At 43.9% G+C, this 17,766-nt stretch overlaps 1 protein-coding gene across 2 annotated transcripts in view; it reads left to right on the top strand.

Moving 5' to 3' along the window:
- The window catches only part of DOCK1 (dedicator of cytokinesis 1), a 444,845-nt gene that overhangs the window by 56,168 nt on the left and 370,911 nt on the right, over positions 1-17,766 (top strand). Inside the window, exons 5-12 of one of the 2 annotated variants that reach the window (XM_019728239.2) lie at positions 821-917; positions 3,198-3,346; positions 7,413-7,548; positions 8,430-8,587; positions 9,736-9,817; positions 10,240-10,375; positions 13,567-13,639; positions 16,802-16,881. In XM_019728239.2, coding sequence (XP_019583798.2) covers positions 821-917; positions 3,198-3,346; positions 7,413-7,548; positions 8,430-8,587; positions 9,736-9,817; positions 10,240-10,375; positions 13,567-13,639; positions 16,802-16,881 — 911 coding nt within the window. Of the gene's footprint in view, positions 1-820; positions 918-3,197; positions 3,347-7,412; positions 7,549-8,429; positions 8,588-9,735; positions 9,818-10,239; positions 10,376-13,566; positions 13,640-16,738; positions 16,882-17,766 lie in introns of both variants that reach the window. The other variant, XM_019728238.2, reaches the window with a different exon arrangement.

Raw genomic sequence — 17,766 nt, 5'->3', positions numbered from 1 at the left:
TTGCCGGTTCAATTCCCGCATGGGATGGTGGGCAGCACCCCCTGCAACTAAAGATTGAAAATGGCAACTGGACTTGGAGCTGAGCTGCGCCCTCTACAACTAGATTGAAGGACAAGTCCTTGGAGTTGATGGGCCCTGGAGAAACACACTGTCCCCCAATACTCCCCAGTAATAAAAAAAATTAAATTAATAAAAATAAACCAAAAAACCTGCATTTTAATGCCACACAGATTGGTTGTAATTTATGGCCTGTATAAGAGAGATGGGTACACATATTATAAATGTATTTCCACTTCCCAGACCTTGATGTTCGGAAGACTTTTGACGGGTATTATTTACCTCTTTTATCTTAGTAGGACATCACAGGATAATGGACAAACATTCTCAGGCTTTGTCCAAACGTTACTTGTGACACTTAGAGATGCATGTATTCTTATGTGTGGATACAGTCTGATTTATGTGTTTTCTCTCCCGTTTGCTTAAATACTGGGGTGCCAAAAAAATGTATACAAGTGGACACTATGGTCAGCGTTGCTCAAGCAGTAGTTCGCTGTAATCAGAGGTGTCTGTACGCTGATGGAACCACTTTGAGCACCTCTTGTCATTGCAGAAGTCAAATGTGACTTGTATTCATCTTTTGTTATCAGTATATATTGAGTATCACAATTTTAATAGTTTTTTCCTTTCTTAAAATGCATATACATTGTTTTTTGCACCCTCTGTGTTTAACTCTACGGCCTAGGTTTGGAATTTACGAGGAACAACTAGCAGACTTTACCGAAGTCATGAACTGAGCTCTGCTTTCCTTCTTTCCTTGCAGGCAACATGAAACAGTCATTCCGGGGGACCTCCCGCTCATTCAGGAAGTCACCACAACCCTGCGAGAGTGGTCCACCATCTGGAGGCAGCTCTACGTGGTGAGAGAACGGGGCGGTGAAGCGAAGCTTGAAAATAGACAATGGTCTTTCCTGCCCTTTTCTGTGCCAACGGGATGCTTTTCTTTCCCTGGGAACCTCAAAAGCAGACCTTCTGGGACAGAGTGGTACTCAAGGCCAAAGAAAGCAACATGGTTCCATACTCTGTTCACCCTGGGGGGCGGTGTGCCCTTTGACCTGCTCTGTGGCAGGGTGCAGCCATGGTCACTGCGGTGAAGGCTGAAGGACCATCACGGCTTCTACCTTCCTTGTGCTGGGAAGGGAATGGGGCTGCTTTAGGGCTTTCAGAGACAAGGTTAGCTGATCTGCGTTGATGTACCTACCGTCCGAGTTTATATACTGGCCATGAAAATGAACACTTTCTCTTAAACTGTAATAGGGGCTTATTTGTGGATGCAGTAGGAGGTGACTACTTACTTGTTTTTGCCATCGTCTGCCTGTAGGTATGCCTCTTCTCATTTGTGAAAAACTACATCGTCTGTTAGACTTAAGCATGTGTGTTGCAGAGGTGGTGAAACAGTTTACAGTCTGGCGTTGTGCGCAGGTGTCCACTTCCCCTGATCTCGCCTGATCACGGGCGAAGTCTTATGAATTTGGAGATGTTGGGGTTGTGACATCTTCCATTTCATATTCCCTCAGGGCATTTCTTTGCACATAAACTCCTAGTTGCAGAAGATTCCCTTTTGTTAGCCTGGACTTCTTTTCAAAGTGTTGATGCTTCATATGCTAATGTTGTCAGTGCAGAAGCTGGGCGACGCAGGAGAGTCAGTACATTGATTTCTCGGGAATGTAGACAACTTCCGAACGTCCCAGCTGCTCTCTGGGCAGGCTTGTTGTTTTTGATTATACAGCGGTTTCCTGTAAATGCACAGTAATAACGAGTTGCAGTAATTGTTCATCAAATGTTCTCAAAAACCTAAGAGCGTAAAGTTAGCTATGAATGTTTTGTGTAAATCTGAGCAATTTTGTAGTCGGTTTTTCATGTTCAACTTAGCAATTTTTAAACAAAAATATGGCAGCAAAACAAACAGTTGATGCTGACTAATACATTAGTGGACCCGGCTGTAGCCATGCAGCTCTGAAGGAGGCATTCCTAACAACCACTGTGGTTTCCTTTGTAAGATTTGCCTTTTACGGACTGACTGTTGGATTTGTGCAGAGCCAAAGAGAAACGCATGCAATATTTTTATGTGGTTGGTTTTTCTCTGTTGTGTGGTTGTAGACGAGTTAGCAAACTATTAAGGATTTTAGAGATTTCATAAAGCCTTAGAAAAATGGACAAGGAGAATTCCTACGAGGGAAACAAGCATAATTTTCCAATAAGCCATTAATTTTGGCCATTTAGTTTTCATTTAAGAAATTAAAATTAGGATAATTTTAGAGTTTGGTAGCATGTAGAATAGTCTGCTAGGGTGTTACGTGACGGGTAGGTGGTGGGGACCTTAGAAATTCTTAGAAAGAAGGTGAAATACTAGAAATGGTAGGGTGCGAGGTTCAGATATGTAGAGGAGATGTTATTTTAAAAAGTAGCCATGACCACATTTAATTTTTTATAGGGATCATGATTTTTAGAAATTCTCAAGTTTAGGTCTCACCCAGATTTCTTTTCACAGAAAGAACCACTGGGTTATTTTTCCTTTGGATGAATTGCACTCTTGCAGTTGCTGCTTTGCATTGTACCATCAATCCGCTTGAAATATGTAGAAGGTGAAGTGTGAAGTTTGCGTCTTATTTGCGGTTTCCTTTTGGCATAAATGCCCCGAAAGCTTGTAGGCTCTGAGGTGGCTTCTTGCAGAAGCTTCTTTGTGTGCCAAGTGTAGCACAGTGCTCCGGAGGGCTGGCGCCCTGTCCTGGGTAGTCAGCGGACAGCCAGGCCGAGGGGCTCAGAACTCTGTGCGCAGGGCATTGTGAAGATTCAGTCGTCAGACGTGTAGGCTCAGACTGGTCCTGAGGGAGTGTCAGTGTTTGCCCATCCGTGGGCCGCCTACTCGTGGGCAGGCTTTGCGGCTCTGGTCAGCCTCCTGATTCAGGGGTACATCGCCTGGAATGTTGGGTGGAATACTGAGGCGTGTGCGTTGCTTTTTGTCCTGTTAACCTTCTCGTGTCTGATGGGAACCAAATTCTATATAAGCGTCTTTCAATTTGACGTACATCATTACATCCTATACCATAAAGCACGTACTGCATGTGTGTTTGAAAATAAAAATACGCTGTTTTACACTAAGCGCTTTACAACTGACTGTTTTATCCCCCTTCATGTAGCAAGATAACAGGGAGATGTTTCGAAGCGTGCGACACATGATCTACGACCTCATCGAATGGCGATCGCAGATTCTTTCTGGAACTCTGCCGCAGGATGAGCTCAAAGAGCTGAAGAAGAAGGTCACTGCCAAGATTGATTATGGAAACAGGTTTGTTTATCTGAATGATGACTTCATGCTTAAATTATCCAATATCATAACATCCACGTAGCCTGGAGGAGGCTAAAATCCTGTTTTATAAAACAATTTCTAGCATCAAAACAGGGCATGGCTTTCACTTTTAAAAGGAAGAGGTATGTTCTATTGCATCTTGAAAATCAGGAGTTTTCTGAGTCATTGTTGAAACGTATTCTTTTCAAGAAGCTGAGGCTGGGGCAGCCTGTCACTTTCATTCTTGTGGAGGGGATCCCACAGTGATCCCCCCAGCCAGGAACTTTTATTTTGCTCACGGTGTTTGACTTTGAGTCGGGACATGGGACTCATGTTACCTGTGCAGTAACAAGCACTTGGTTTCTTTCTGTGGAACCTAAGTTGTGAGAGTTGGAAAGGGCAGCAAAGGTCACCTTAAAAGTTGTCACCAGTGTGGGGCAGACAGATTTGGCAAACAGCAATAGAATGAGCTAAACTTGAGTCTCAGAGAAACAACAAATAATTGTTTTGTGTGAGTATGTCTCAGGCACAGTTCCATCCCCACAAGCCTCCGCCCAGCCCGCTTGAATGTCTTGGGCAGTGCTGTGCTCCCTCCCCCACGGAGCTGCATGACCCAGCCTTAGAAAGTGCGTCTGATCCTGGACGGAAATGGGCTGCTTCATCCCAATTCTGCCAGGGCTGGGACCAGAATGAGGCTCTGCCCTTTCCCACCGGATAACTGCATGCTTGTTCATTTAATGTCAGGGCGGCAAGCAGCCTTGCAAATGATCTGGTCACATGGTTCCCAAATGCTGGCCTCTGTCACAGTCACTGGGAGGGCTCTTAAAACACACACTCCTGGGACCCACTTCTGAAGAGTCTGGTTTCAGTGGTATGGAATGCTGGCTAGAAATCTCAGCTCTTGACTGGAGTTGGACCGTGATGGACCGCAGGTTGCGAAACTTCGGGTTTCGTCTGAGTCCCTCATTTTACACAGTAGGACGGAAGCTCAAGAGACTCGGAGAGGTTTGTCCCCAGCCCTTCAGCTGAAGAGAAGGCTGCGTAAATTAAAGACGCTTTCTGTAAAAAATCAGAATTGTAACATCATTTTGTTTTCTAGTAATTCATACTTTCAAGTGTGAGAAGCTTCCAAAAGCAGCGTTCTTAGTTAGCTGTAGTGTTTGGATTAGAATCGCTACAGGAGGAAGTTTTTGGGTTTTTTCCCCCAGAAAGCCATGGACTTCTGGGTATAGGAGGATATTTGAGATTGTCGCAGTGAAACCCATTTCGAGACTACCTGCCTAAAAAAAGCAAACTTTTGGAGCTTTGATTTTATTTTTAGTAGAAGATTATATTTAGAACTTTTGTTCAGAAACCACCTGCTTAATTTGGCTGCTGGAAGCTACCAAAGCATGTTACGTCATGGGACAGTCCAGTTAAGAAAGGAAGAGTTTCCAAACGTCATTACTACTTTGACAGGAAATGTAATCCTTAGTAAGACAGTTGTTTGCCCGAGGAACTCAAGTATACGCCATCATTTCTCTAAAGCCCAGTGCTCTCTGCACATACCTTTGTAGTTCCTTCTTCAGAAAAAATAATACAACGTAAAATCACAGTGTTCAAAGTTCAGCTTTCAAGTGGTTTCTGGGAGACATTGGAGAATGGGATTAAAATCATGGACCATCTTCCTGAAAAATGCACATGTATAGTTCACACACACAGTTTTGCATGTAATTTCAGGGGTGTTTCCACTCCTTTCCTCAAAGAGCTTTAGGCGCCCGTGGAATTGGTCGCTAATGGCGTTCGATTTTCTTGGTCTGCTAAGATGCACCTTCATAATGGAAAGGCACTCTGGATCCAGGCCCCCTGAGCACGGATTGCTGAGAACAGCACAAAGAATGGTTGGCATGAAGACATTCCGTGACAGGCCACTTCCTCTGATGGTTTGCACGTGGCCTTCTGGAAAGGCATGGGCTCAGAATCTAGGATCTGGCTCTTCTAGATGTGTCTCTGACTTTAGGGTTCCTCCTCTTTAAAATGGGCCTGACCATCTCTCTTGGCAGCACTGAGGTGAGGGGTACCTGGCAGGATGTATGCAGCAGGTTGGCCTGGGACCCCCTTCCTCAGGGACTGTGATTCTGTGAGGCCTGCAAGACCTTCTGGCCAGCCCTCCTCAAGCCAGCCCCACCCACACCCGCATGGGCTCTGCCCACACAGAGCAATCCCCTCCCCTTTCCACCCTCGTTAGCATTGACTCCACCCACACCCACACCAGCTCCTCCCGGGGGCAGGTTCAGGGCTGGGATAAGCAATGATATTTGGGAAACATGTTACAAAGATACCGAATGAGAGCTTAAAAGGGTTTAAAAACAGGTCTTTCTGATCGCCTTGAGGCAGCCCACAATCCATGCAGCTGCCGAGGCTGTTTTCATGCCAGGCGAAAAGCCTCTTTATGCTCACGCTGCTCACAGGCCCAGATGGTCCTGCTTCACCATCAGTGAACTTGGGAAATAGATCTGAAAAGGACGAAAATAAGGTTTTTGTGATTGCCTCCCAAATGGTGCAGTGGTCCAGCGTAACTCACAATGAGACCCGTCTGCCACGTCATCAGGCTAATACCCGCCTTTAAGGTGTGTGACTCTCAGAGACCTCGGAGATTGGTTTCTGGGGATGGAATCTTTGTTGCCAAGTCAACTTTCCTCTTAAACTTGTAACTGTTAAAGACGTTCTCCAATTGAAGTTTATCTTTCTTTAAACAGACTTTCCTTTGTCAGATGCTTAAAAAAATTAAAAATTTCTGCTCGGTAGACTTATGAATAGCAGACAGAAAATCCCAAAGGCATCTGTGGTTAGGGTCCTCATGGCTTATCAAAAACAACACCACAACACACCACCAAAGCACGACTCTTGTTTTCTTTCTGTATTTAATTGCCTTTTTTTTGTTCTTTAAATACAAATTGTGGTAAAAATCACCATATGATTTTGTTGGCTTTGGGGAAACGGAGAGAATGTTGCACAAAAGCATTTCCAAAGATAGATGGACAGCTTGATTGGCCAGAGGCTGCGTGTGTGGGAAGCTGGCTACACATTGCACCACCTGCCAGAAAGGTGCTTAACGTTATTGTGGATGACTTCCGTATGTCTGGTGATGAAACGCAATGGAACATCTTTATTGAAAATCTTCTGATGGGCTAATTTAGGGATTAGAACTGACGCTAGGTAGAAAGAAAGCTGTGTTGGAATCTCCCAGTGCCAGTGGTGAGGAAACAGTGGTGGGTGTGCCTGGGCTCCAGCGTTTCCTCCCTCCCTCCTCTCCCCACCCCAACGATGATGTCACAGCCACCAACTTTATGTATTTGGACATAAGGGTTTGTATGTATGTATATGTATATACATGTGTACGTACACACATTCTATATATATGTATTTAATATATACACAGAAACTGTGTGTGTGTTTCTACACACACGCATATACACACATACTGGGGGTGTGAAAAAAATGTATACAAATGGACACTTCGGTCAACGTTGCTCAAGCAGTCATTTGCCGTAATCAGAAGTGTCTGGACGCTGATGGTAACCACTTTGAGCACCTCTTGTCATTGCAGAAGTCAAACGTGACTTGTATTCATCTTTTGTTATTGGTATATATGGAGTATTACAATCTTAATAGTTCTCTTCCTTTCTTAAAATGTGTGTACATTTTTTGGCACCCTCTGTATATATCGTGCCTCCCACAACATGTATAGCGTGTGTGTGCTTTAAACTACCCGTCTTAGTCACATGGTGATTAATAACGTACACTTATTTTGGGCTTTGTTGATGAGCTGTAAAATTTCTCATTGTAAGACAAAGTCACTATTGCAATGGAAGTAAAAATTGAGTACTTTTTTTTTTCTGATATCCAGGTGGATTCGTTTTAAGTTAAAGAAAGTGACCTTACAGAATTATGTTCCCTGAATGTTTGTGGTGACCCCGACTTTCTGTGATGTTTTCATCTGCTCAGGTGCTAGGACTGAAATTGTGTTAGAGAATTTAAGGCCCTTAGTTTGTGTCCATGAAGCTCTGAATTCCTGTCATTCTAGAATTCTCGATTTGGACTTGGTGGTGAGAGACGAAGATGGGAACATCTTGGACCCAGAGCTAACCAGCACGATTAGTCTCTTCAGAGCTCATGAAATCGCTTCTAAACAAGTGGAGGAACGGTTACAGGAAGAAAAAGTAAGTTCAGCGCTCTGTAACACGCGTTTACGTCTGGAGTACACTTTCTCAGGAATGATTTTCCACACCAGTAAATCACCAGCGAAGCCCAGAATTTGCACTAAAAAGGACCTGAACAGGCACAGCGACCCAGCACGTTTCATACAGTGATGAATGGAATGGAGCCTCGTGTCAAATCATGTTGCTGACGGACCTGAAAGGATTTCACCCCTTGGGGGGTGGGGGGTGTACAGCATCGTCCTCCATCTCAGGGGACAGGATCTTAATGACATTGAATTTCCGTTCTCATTTCATGGGAAACGATATCCGATTCTGTACATCGTCTTTCATTGGGGGGGTGGGGTTACATTTCGTAAGCTCGATGGGGGCAGGGAACTCATGTCTTACTGATCTTTTTCACCTTCCATGGCCTTTAATGGCATCTTTTATACAGTAGATATTCAGAAATCAGTCACTGATTGAGTCACCCATTCCTTCAGCAAGTGTTTACTGAGCATTTGTTGTGTGCCAGGGACTGAGGACATAACGATGAATAAGACAGAGGTGTCCTCGGAGGGTTTAGCCTCATGGGAGAACCCAAACTTAAGCAAGCGACTACACGTGCAATCACCATTCCGATTCATTGCTTGGACATTCCAACATTTCGTATCTCTGAAGAACAGACTCCATACGCACGTGTGACCATTGCACAGGCCGTTATTTTCAGCTGGGTGCCTGCATGTCTTGAGAACTTGAAGTGGGTCAAGGAAGTGCCTGCATGAATGGCTTTGCTGGGTTAGGCCAGCGGGTTCTGTACGGTGTCCTAGTCTGTGGGGAGTACAAAAGCAAGGGGTAGCGATGACTGCTGCTAACGCCACCTTTCTCTTTTCCTGCCACTTCAGTCTCAGAAGCAGAACATAGATATTAACAGACAAGCCAAGTTTGCTGCCACCCCTTCCCTGGCCTTGTTTGTCAACCTCAAAAACGTGGTTTGTAAAATAGGAGAAGATGCCGAGGTGCTCATGTCTCTTTACGACCCCGTGGAGTCCAAGTTCATCAGGTCAGTAACATGCCCGGGCTGCTGTCTTCGTCTGGTCAGTGTAAGGAACATGGCCTCACCTGGCACAGGGTCTCGCACCTGTGGAGAGCTCTGGGGGGCATCAGCCGGCCAGGCTTCTCCCACACAGCTGAGCCGGTGCCCTGTGCGGCAGTGTGATGGCCGCTGGCTTGGGCTCGGGGCCAGGGGGTATTTGTAGTATTTTACTCTTATAAAGTTTTAAGGACCTAGCAACTAAGGATTGGAGTGAGTAACGCTCTGTCTCCTTTGTTCATGGGATTTTATATATCCAGAGTCCCCAAATGTCACTGTTCATCTTACCTTTTCCATCTTTTGTTCTCTGTGAATGTCACTCCTGGACCTTTAACCTGTTGTTGTTTCTCCAGTATGATTGGCTGGAATACAGTGTCCAGAACGGTGCCTGCCACCTAAAGGCTGTCAGTTAGTATTTGTTGAATAAAATACTGTAAATCCCATCTGCCATTCCTGTCATTTCTGGTGTGGTGGTCTCTTTCTTAGTTCTTGCTTTTGTCCTTCAATATAACTTTCTCTTTGTCCAAATGGAAAAATGATGGTTTAAATTATGTGTAAAGTGTGTGCATGCATGTAAAAGTCCAGTATCTTCACTTATATTACTCAAAATTTAAAAGCCTAGTATATGACAGAAAACAGAACAAATGGGTAAATTTTGTTCTCATTTCTGATAAGGACTTTATTTCTTGTGTTTTTAGGTTGTATGTGGTTTGTCATAGACTCTGAAAGAAATGTGCAGTGTTTATACTGTAAATGAATGGATGGTGAATTTTAGGCTGTAGTCTTTCTAAAAGAACAAGAATACTTTAGAAATCGGTAACTGTTGAGATGGCACTTCCACGTACTTCCACGGTAATCACAACCCTAGACATCCGAAACCAAAACCTCCCCAGGACTTGCTGCAGCCAGGCCTGGCATCCTACCTGTGTGGGCCATTGCTTACCTCCTGTAGTGAAGGAAGGGCAGCTCGGTCTGACACTGTTGACGTTTCTGAACTCGCACGGTCGTCCGTGTCGTGGACCTCTGTGACAGTAACCATGAGTCAGTGTGGATGTACATTTGGTGTCCTCTTATATTTGGAAAATTAATTCGCGTTTCTTTTTCTTTTCTTTTTCAAGTGAAAACTACCTGGTTCGCTGGTCAAGTTCAGGATTGCCTAAAGACATAGACAGATTACATAATTTGCGAGCGGTTTTTACTGTAAGTGCCTCCAATGACCTTTGGTTGAATCGCTCCCCTTTCAAATGACGATTTTCAGCTACCCCTGCTGACCTCTCACGGGGCACTAGAGCGTGGGTTTTGGGGCCCCCTGTAATACGTGCTAAGGTAGTTACAGCAGCACCCTTCCCAGAAGCCTTCTGGGTTCTAGCTTCCCTTAGAATCCCCAGAACAGAGATTTATTTCAGTACCCTGAATGTTGCTCTTAACCTTGTATCTTAAGTCCACTTAGGGTTAATTGACTATTGTTGTTCAGTTCCTTTTTTGCCATATGAACAGCTTATTAAAATGCTAAAAACTGGTCAGAGAGATGAGTCTCCATCCATTTCTTTACTGTCTGTATCAATTGAACCTGTATTGAGTCTTGGTGCTCCAGAGTAATTTATGGAAATTAATATTTCCAGGACCTCGGAAGCAAAGACCTGAAAAGGGAGAAAATCAGCTTCGTTTGTCAGATCGTCCGCGTGGGCCGCATGGAGCTGCGGGAGAACAACACCAGGAAGCTGACCTCGGGCCTGCGGCGGCCTTTCGGAGTGGCCGGTAACCATCTCACTCCTTCTCATTACGTGTTGGTGCTGTTGCTGCAGGATGCTGGATGCTGGTTTTGTTGGCTTTTCTGTGGGAGGGAAAGAAAATCCATCCGTTCTCATCTGGGTGGTTTGAGGCCCACGTGCCTGCCGCTCAGGATGCAGCCAAATTTCAGACATAAATCAAGGATTTAGTTTTAAAGTGGGTCACCTCTCCTGGGGACCTCTGACCCCCATGTGCAACCTGGAGGGAAGCTGGTCACAGGGGGCTGTCCGGGGTTCTGGACTTAGTGATTGATTGATTGATTGAGGAGTGATTTGCCCGAGTGGCCAGTGAGGAAGACGAAGAAGGCGAGCACAGCAGCTGGATGCAGACACCAGGCTGTCGTCTCCATAGTTGTGCTCTTTCGGTTTCGTTGGGTTTGGTGACAGCACCGGAGAAGCGGGCGATTTGTTATCTCTGTTGAGGAACGATGGAAGTGTCCCCAGGAAGCTCTCATTAGTGGGCCTCTTGCAGTGTCACTCATTTTTCACCATTTTGGGAAGGGATTTTCCCTCACAATTTGATGGCTGTAGTGGCGTTTCACTACACAGCCATCTAGTCTCATCCTGTTTGTGAATCTTGCGATTTATAAGAATATGTATGTGGCGAAAGTTCTTTATTTCTGATATGCAGCTGGGTTTCTTTACTGTGGCTACCAGGAAACTCAGGGCTTAGTTTGCTTTGTTTTTAACTCCTTTTAAATAGACTTTACTTTTAGAACAGTCATTGGTTCATAGCAAAATTGAGCAGAGTGTATCGAGATTTCAGAGCATTTCCACCTGTCCACCCCTCCCCGCCCCCACTCCCACACAGGCACCAAGATGCTTTTTGTTACAACAGATGAACCCCCACTGACGCGTCACCCACAGTCTGTAGTTCACATGAGGGCTCACTCTGGGTATTGGCCATCCTGTGGGTTTTGACGAAATGTTTAATGGCTTGTATCCCCCATCTTAGTATCACACACAGTTTTCACTACCGTAAAAATCCTCTGTCCTCTACCTGGATTTTATTGATAAAACATCAAATCACTTAAATATGTGATTTACTACTATATAAGGATTAAGTAATAAGTGGTATAGGCCTTATGAGAACGAAGCACATTAATGCAATTCACTTCCATTTACCAACAGGGCTACACAATAGGGTATACTCTTGAATTTTCCATTTGTGAGTGAAATTTTGAGGGTGAGGTTGCCTTTATGAGGTCCCCATGAATGTGGGCTCAGGACATACTTTCATGTTTTCTTCCCTGATTACTTGAATACGTACTTTAAAAGTGCACCTGTTTTCCAGAACTTGTAGTATCTTTTACGTGTAATCTGATATTATAGTTGAAATACGTGTAATTTTTCAGGGTTCTTTTTTCTCTTTCCCACCTCGGTGGTAGTTTTAAGGAAATATTGTCATTTCACCTCAGGTGTATTGGGCTTCCCTTACGTGACCAGAGAAATCTTTGACAGTGTATGTAAGTTCGGCCTCTACCCACACTGACGCTGTAAATTCTTTGGTTATTAGGTTACCAGTAAAGTGATAAGTTCCTATGAGTGTACAGATTTCTTAAAACGGTGATGACATCTAGACCTAACAGTTTTGCCCTCCTTTTGAGGGCAAAGTGGGAATCTTCTCAGCTTTCATAGGTTGACTTTTTTGCATGTGTGCTGAAAATGATTTATATCTTGTTGGTGTGGTATTTACATGAATGTATGCACTTTTCAAAATTCATTGAGCTATATTACGTGTGCATTTAAATTTTTTTATAATGGTAGCGACAAAAGTCCATTCAAAGCATCGTTTCCTATAAAAACTTGTCCTGAGCCCCACTTCCAACCCAGGCTGGTTGATACCCCTCCTCTGTACCCCCATAACACCTGGTGAATTCTTCTGTCGTAGGATGTAACTTATCCCACTGTGTGTACGCAACTATTAAATTGATTTGCCCACCTTGCTAGACTAAGCTTTGCAAGGCAGAGACCACGACTAAGCAGCATCCCTTCCCTAGGCCCTGCTGCACCTTTGTGGCATCTTCACTACCCCAGGGCATTCAGGAAAGCACATCTGTTCAGATGATCAGAATGAAGTATGATGGGCAGAAGATGGTGGCGGTGGCTAGAGGGAGACAGGAAAAGATTTCTGAGGTTGTAACATAAATAACATTACGTCACAGGAAAATGTAATCACCCACTACAATTACTATTTTTTTTCTTAGTCAAACTATCCCTGGCATTGCTTTTTAATTTTTTTTTAACATCTTGACCTCCTCTATCCATTTCTATCCAGGGCCCCACTAAACCAACCAGGAGGTTGGATGCTTGTGTTCTGGTCCCACAGACCCCTTCCCGGTTTTTGGAGTGGGGGGGGTGATAGAAATGGAAATTACACACATTTGCAATATAAGATTATATTCATTAGGGAAGGGATTGTGGAAAAGAAAGTAAATGAGGCATGTTGCTCACTTATCTTTAGTCAAATGTGGAGGCTGAGCAGACACACACAGTGAGCAGTGTCCCCGAGGGCTGCTCTTGGGTTTTCCTGCTGTACAGTTGGTCTGAGCTTGGGCGTGGAGGCCGTCTGGTCCTCTGACTTTGGGAAATGTCATTCATTCGTGTCTTTGAGCCTCAGTCCTCAGCTGCATAGTAGGTGATTGTGAAGGATAGCTGTCAAGTGTGCCAGCATGGGGTGTGTACGTTGTAGCTACTTTATTATTACTTGGTTGTTTGGGGGAGTGAAATAGCCAAAGCAGTACTGTCCGGTATGGTAGCCCCTTGCCACCTCTGGCTGCTTACATGAATGAAATCAAAGTAAAAATTCAGTTCCTCCATCACATTTGCCACATTGTAGGTGCTCGTCGTTAGAGAACATTTCATCATCACCAAAGTTCTCTCAGAAAGTGCAACTCTAGGGTGCCCACCGGATACCAGGCAAAGGAATTTAATAAATGGAACTCTGCCATTTGAGCCCCAACCCCGTTTTAGCCAATGTTTTCAGAGAACTTCCTTTGTCTTTCAAACAGGGAGATAATTTACTTGAATATAAGAAAATTCTATCATGCAGTTCATGCTGTTGTTTGTCTGAAGGCATTCTGATGTTCCTTTGTTTGTTTGTTTTCTCTGATTATACCACTTGAGCAAAAACAGTCTCTGTTTTTTTCTTGTCCCCAGTGATGGATGTAACAGATATAATAAATGGAAAAGTAGATGATGAAGATAAACAGCATTTCATCCCCTTTCAGCCGTAAGTATGGAGCCATCAAAATACTTAACTGGATATAATATGGAAAATGTATGTTTGTAATAGTTATCTTCAGAATTAGGGATTGATTATTTTAGAATAATGACAAATCTGTTTAGTCACTTCTGTAATATATGGAATTTTTGTAGCCGTAAGAATCCAGGGTTAAAGTTTGTTTATCATCTTGCAAGTAGAAGATTTTACATCTGATCCCGGAATTGCCTTATTGCATGGGGCACGCAGATTTACAATTCTGCTCTGAGCATGGATGTTTCTTTACATAATTGATTTATTCTAGCAGTGATTCACGTTTTCAAAATACAGGGCTTTCAAATTCATCACAGGAGGTTGCTGTTTTTTAAAATAGAAAAACCAAACAAAATAATAATGAATTTTTTTATAAAGCGAGAAATACTACTTTCAAGCGAATACACTGCTGGTCATTCTGTCTTGGTTGTTGCTGAGAGTGGACTGTGTCTGTGCTCGCCATTTTAAGGATTTGCCCAGGATTTGTCTAGTTCTGACATGAAATCTGCAGAGGAATGGGGAGCTTGAAAAACGTTTGGAGGAGATTCTCTAAATTGATTCTCTGATTTGAAGGTGGATCCTGTGGAAAATGCTGGAAGAATTATTGTTATTTCCCTAGAGATTAAAGCAAGAGGGAACCCAGTGAATGGTCTGAGGCGACTTCCAGGGCACTGTCACACCTCAGCCAGGGGTGGAGAGAGAGAGAGAAAGGAATTAGAATGGTTCAGGTCAGTTGCAAGAGACAGTTTCCTCCTGGGATGTGAAATCGCAGAAGAACAGTAAATGACGAGGCGAGTTATCATGCCCTGTCATGGTGCCCTGTGTGCTGCCTTTTCTCCTCATTTCTGTTTTGACTTTAGTGGTGGCAGGCTTGAAATAAATTTTATTTTAGAAATTTTACATCATGTTCAGGTGTTGGCCGAGGGGGTTTGGAGGCGGGTGATACACAGTGGGTGGCTGAGGAAGTCCTATCTGCAGGTTGGGGTGCGCAGGAGATAGAGGTCCGCTTCCCTTTGCTTCCCACCTCCTTGCATGAACAGACCACCACACTCAGCCCTGGGATTGGCCATTTGTTCAGGATGAGAACAGTGTGATTTGTCAGAGAGCATCCTGAAGCTTGGCTCAGAAGAAAATCCTGCCACCTTTTTGACACGAGAATACCAGAAAAGCCTGCATTATCAGGCTTGCAATTGGGGTTCAGTTATATGTGCGTCCCCACAGCCAACTGGAGGCAAAAGTCATTTGTGGCTTCAGTACTTCAGATTTACTCTTCTGCCCAAAATGGTAACTGCTAGCCACATGGGGCTACTTCAGTGAATGAAAATTAAATAAAATCAAGCATTTAGCTCCTCAGTGGTTCAGTTCCACATGTGGCTAAGTGGCTATCATATCGGTCTGCGCAGGTTAGAACATTTCCACCATCTCCTGGATAGAGCCACTTCAGAGCTGTACCCAGTAAAGTTAGTTGCAAAGGAAGCCAATTCTGCAGAATCTAGAAGCTTCCTCAGTAAACTGGGGGACCATCATCTTTGAACATGGGCAGATATTGAGGTAATACATAAAATACACCTTTGTCAAATGAAAATACCAAGTTGCTTCTTTTGCCCATGAGAAATAATGCAGCCCAGGGCTGGTTTGAATGCTCTCGTATTAGACCTCCGAGTTTCTTGATGCCCCATGGACCACTGAGCTGAAATTACCCATTGCCTGCTAGTGTCTTCTGGGAAAAGTCAAGGGAAAAAAACAAAAACAAAAACAAAAAACAGAAAAAAACTTGGGTGATTGTTTGAAAAGTTAGGGGGATTCTTAGTGGTAGATTGACTAATCTAAATTTCATCAGGACATGTTATGAGCTACTTGGGATGGCGTATTGCCACCATCTTTTTCCATCTTTTAGTGAAATGTCCACTTCAAAAAAAATTATTACACGTTCAACTCCTGCTGTAATTTGTAACTCCTTGCTACATTAAAGGAAGACTAATATCCAGATTAATATTTGCAGGGTTGGAAACAAAAGAGCAGCATGCCTTTAATAGCAAAATAAGCAATGAAACCAGTTCTTTGGGAAATGCCATGCTAATGAAACCATTTTTTGCTCCATTAAAACTGATTTATTGTATTACAGGATAAGTTTTAGGGAAGGAAGCAAAGTCTGCATTTTTCTCTCTCTCCCTGTGTCTTTTTTAACTTGGTGAAGTAAATTAAAATAGTCCCCAGCTCTCCTGAGTAACGTGGGCTTAAGTGATGAATAATACTTGTTCTTGGTTCTAGAAATGATTTTAAACATTGTGTACATGACGTATATTTCCTTGCTCATTGCATATCGTTCTTTGCTGTGCTACACGGTATTTCTCTTTGCACATGTTGCCTGTTTGTATTTATTCTCTTGGTTTTAGTACAGCTTCTATTAAAACCTCCTGGTCCCTGGGCCCCCCAAATATTGGTGGTTTACATTCATGATTATGTCAGGATTTCACTTTTCAGGCATGGTAGTTGTCGTCTCCAAAGACCATGCCATTTTTTTTCACATTTAAGTATTTAAGTATTTTATACTGAGTACACAGTTGGAGGGAGGGGGGTCATCACCCACCCTGGGTGGTCATCACCCCAGCTTCCCGAGACATTAGGTTAGAGGGATCTCGTTTTGGGGTATTGATTTTGCCTTTTTGTTCAAACCACCTGCCTCTTGACCTACCCTATGGTCAGGAGCTATTGAAATTGAAGAAATGGTCATAAACATTCCTTGCGATTAAATGATGTCCAACCACATTCCTTTCAGATAAGTTTCCTTTTGTCTTTATTGCCCAGTAGGAAGTGTGCAGGCCTGGTGCCCATTTGTTTCCTGGGGATAGGGTCACCCTCATTTGCTTTACTTTTCTGATGTGGTTCAGCATTTTCCTGACCGATGCTCTTCCCTGTCTCTCTTGTCACCTATCCTGTCCTTTGTCGTGCGTTGACTCATGATGACTCTCTCCCACTCGGTGACGCTGATCTCTTGTGTTCCCTTGTTACCGTGACCTCTGGGTCTCTGTGCCCCTTTGTCTCCTGTGGTCTTGGTCGTCCCGTGCCCTCCAGGCTCGCGTTGGATGACGCCATTCGACACAAGCCGCTGAACATGTCATCCCGTTTTTCACCCAGGGTGGCAGGGGAGAATGACTTCCTTCAGACTGTTATAAACAAAGTCATTGCTGCCAAAGAAGTCAACCACAAGGGCCAGGGTACGTATTCTAGCGTTTCGTTTCTATACATGTCCACGTATATGAACTTGGGACTGTGCTGTGTGCTTTGCATTTTAGTTTGATGATGATCATGATGGGGGTGATGATAATGATAAAGATGATGAGGAAGGTGATGGTGACGATGATGGTGATAATGATAGTGATGATGATGGTGTTGGTGGTGATGATGGTGATGGTGGTGATGGTGTTGATGAAGATGATGGTGACAGTGATATGAAGATGATGATAATGACTGGTGGTGGTGATGGTGATGGTGATGGTGGTGATGATGGTGATGGTGGTGATGGTGATGATGAAGATGATGGTGACTGATATGAAGATGATAATGACTGGTGGTGGTGATGGTGGTGGTGATGATGGTGATGGTGATGGTGGTGATGGTGGTGATGGTGATGGTGGTGATGACGGTGGTGATGATGATGGTGATGGTGATGGTGGTGATGATTGTGATGATAATACTGCTGCTGCTGCTGATAATGGCACGTACTTGTCCCTGATGTATATAGCATGTGAGGGTTCTCTTACTGATCACCTTTGTAAGCATTGCCGAGAGCCAACCTAGATGAGAGGGGAGACTGAGTGGGATACAATTAAATGTTTGGAAACTAGAGTTGATGAGACTGGAAGCAACTCATTTGTTGGCCTTCCTCAGTCTTCTCTAAACATCTCCTCTCAGCCTAATCATTTTTAGAAACACTTGAATGAGTTCACAAGAGAATACAATAGCTGTCTACTGGCTGTTATGTCACTTTGCTGTTTATATAGAGTTATGGAGACAGTTGAGCCCCCTCCCCACACACTCTTCTCTCTGATTCTCCTGGCCCGTGTCGCCCTAATCACGGCCACCTTGTTTTCTGGGACTCC

Source organism: Rhinolophus sinicus, linkage group LG07 (assembly GCF_036562045.2).
Source record: "Rhinolophus sinicus isolate RSC01 linkage group LG07, ASM3656204v1, whole genome shotgun sequence".
Lineage (NCBI taxonomy): Eukaryota > Metazoa > Chordata > Mammalia > Chiroptera > Rhinolophidae > Rhinolophus > Rhinolophus sinicus.
Note: the sequence above shows the minus strand (reverse complement) of the source record. Positions and strands in the feature narration are given on the sequence as shown.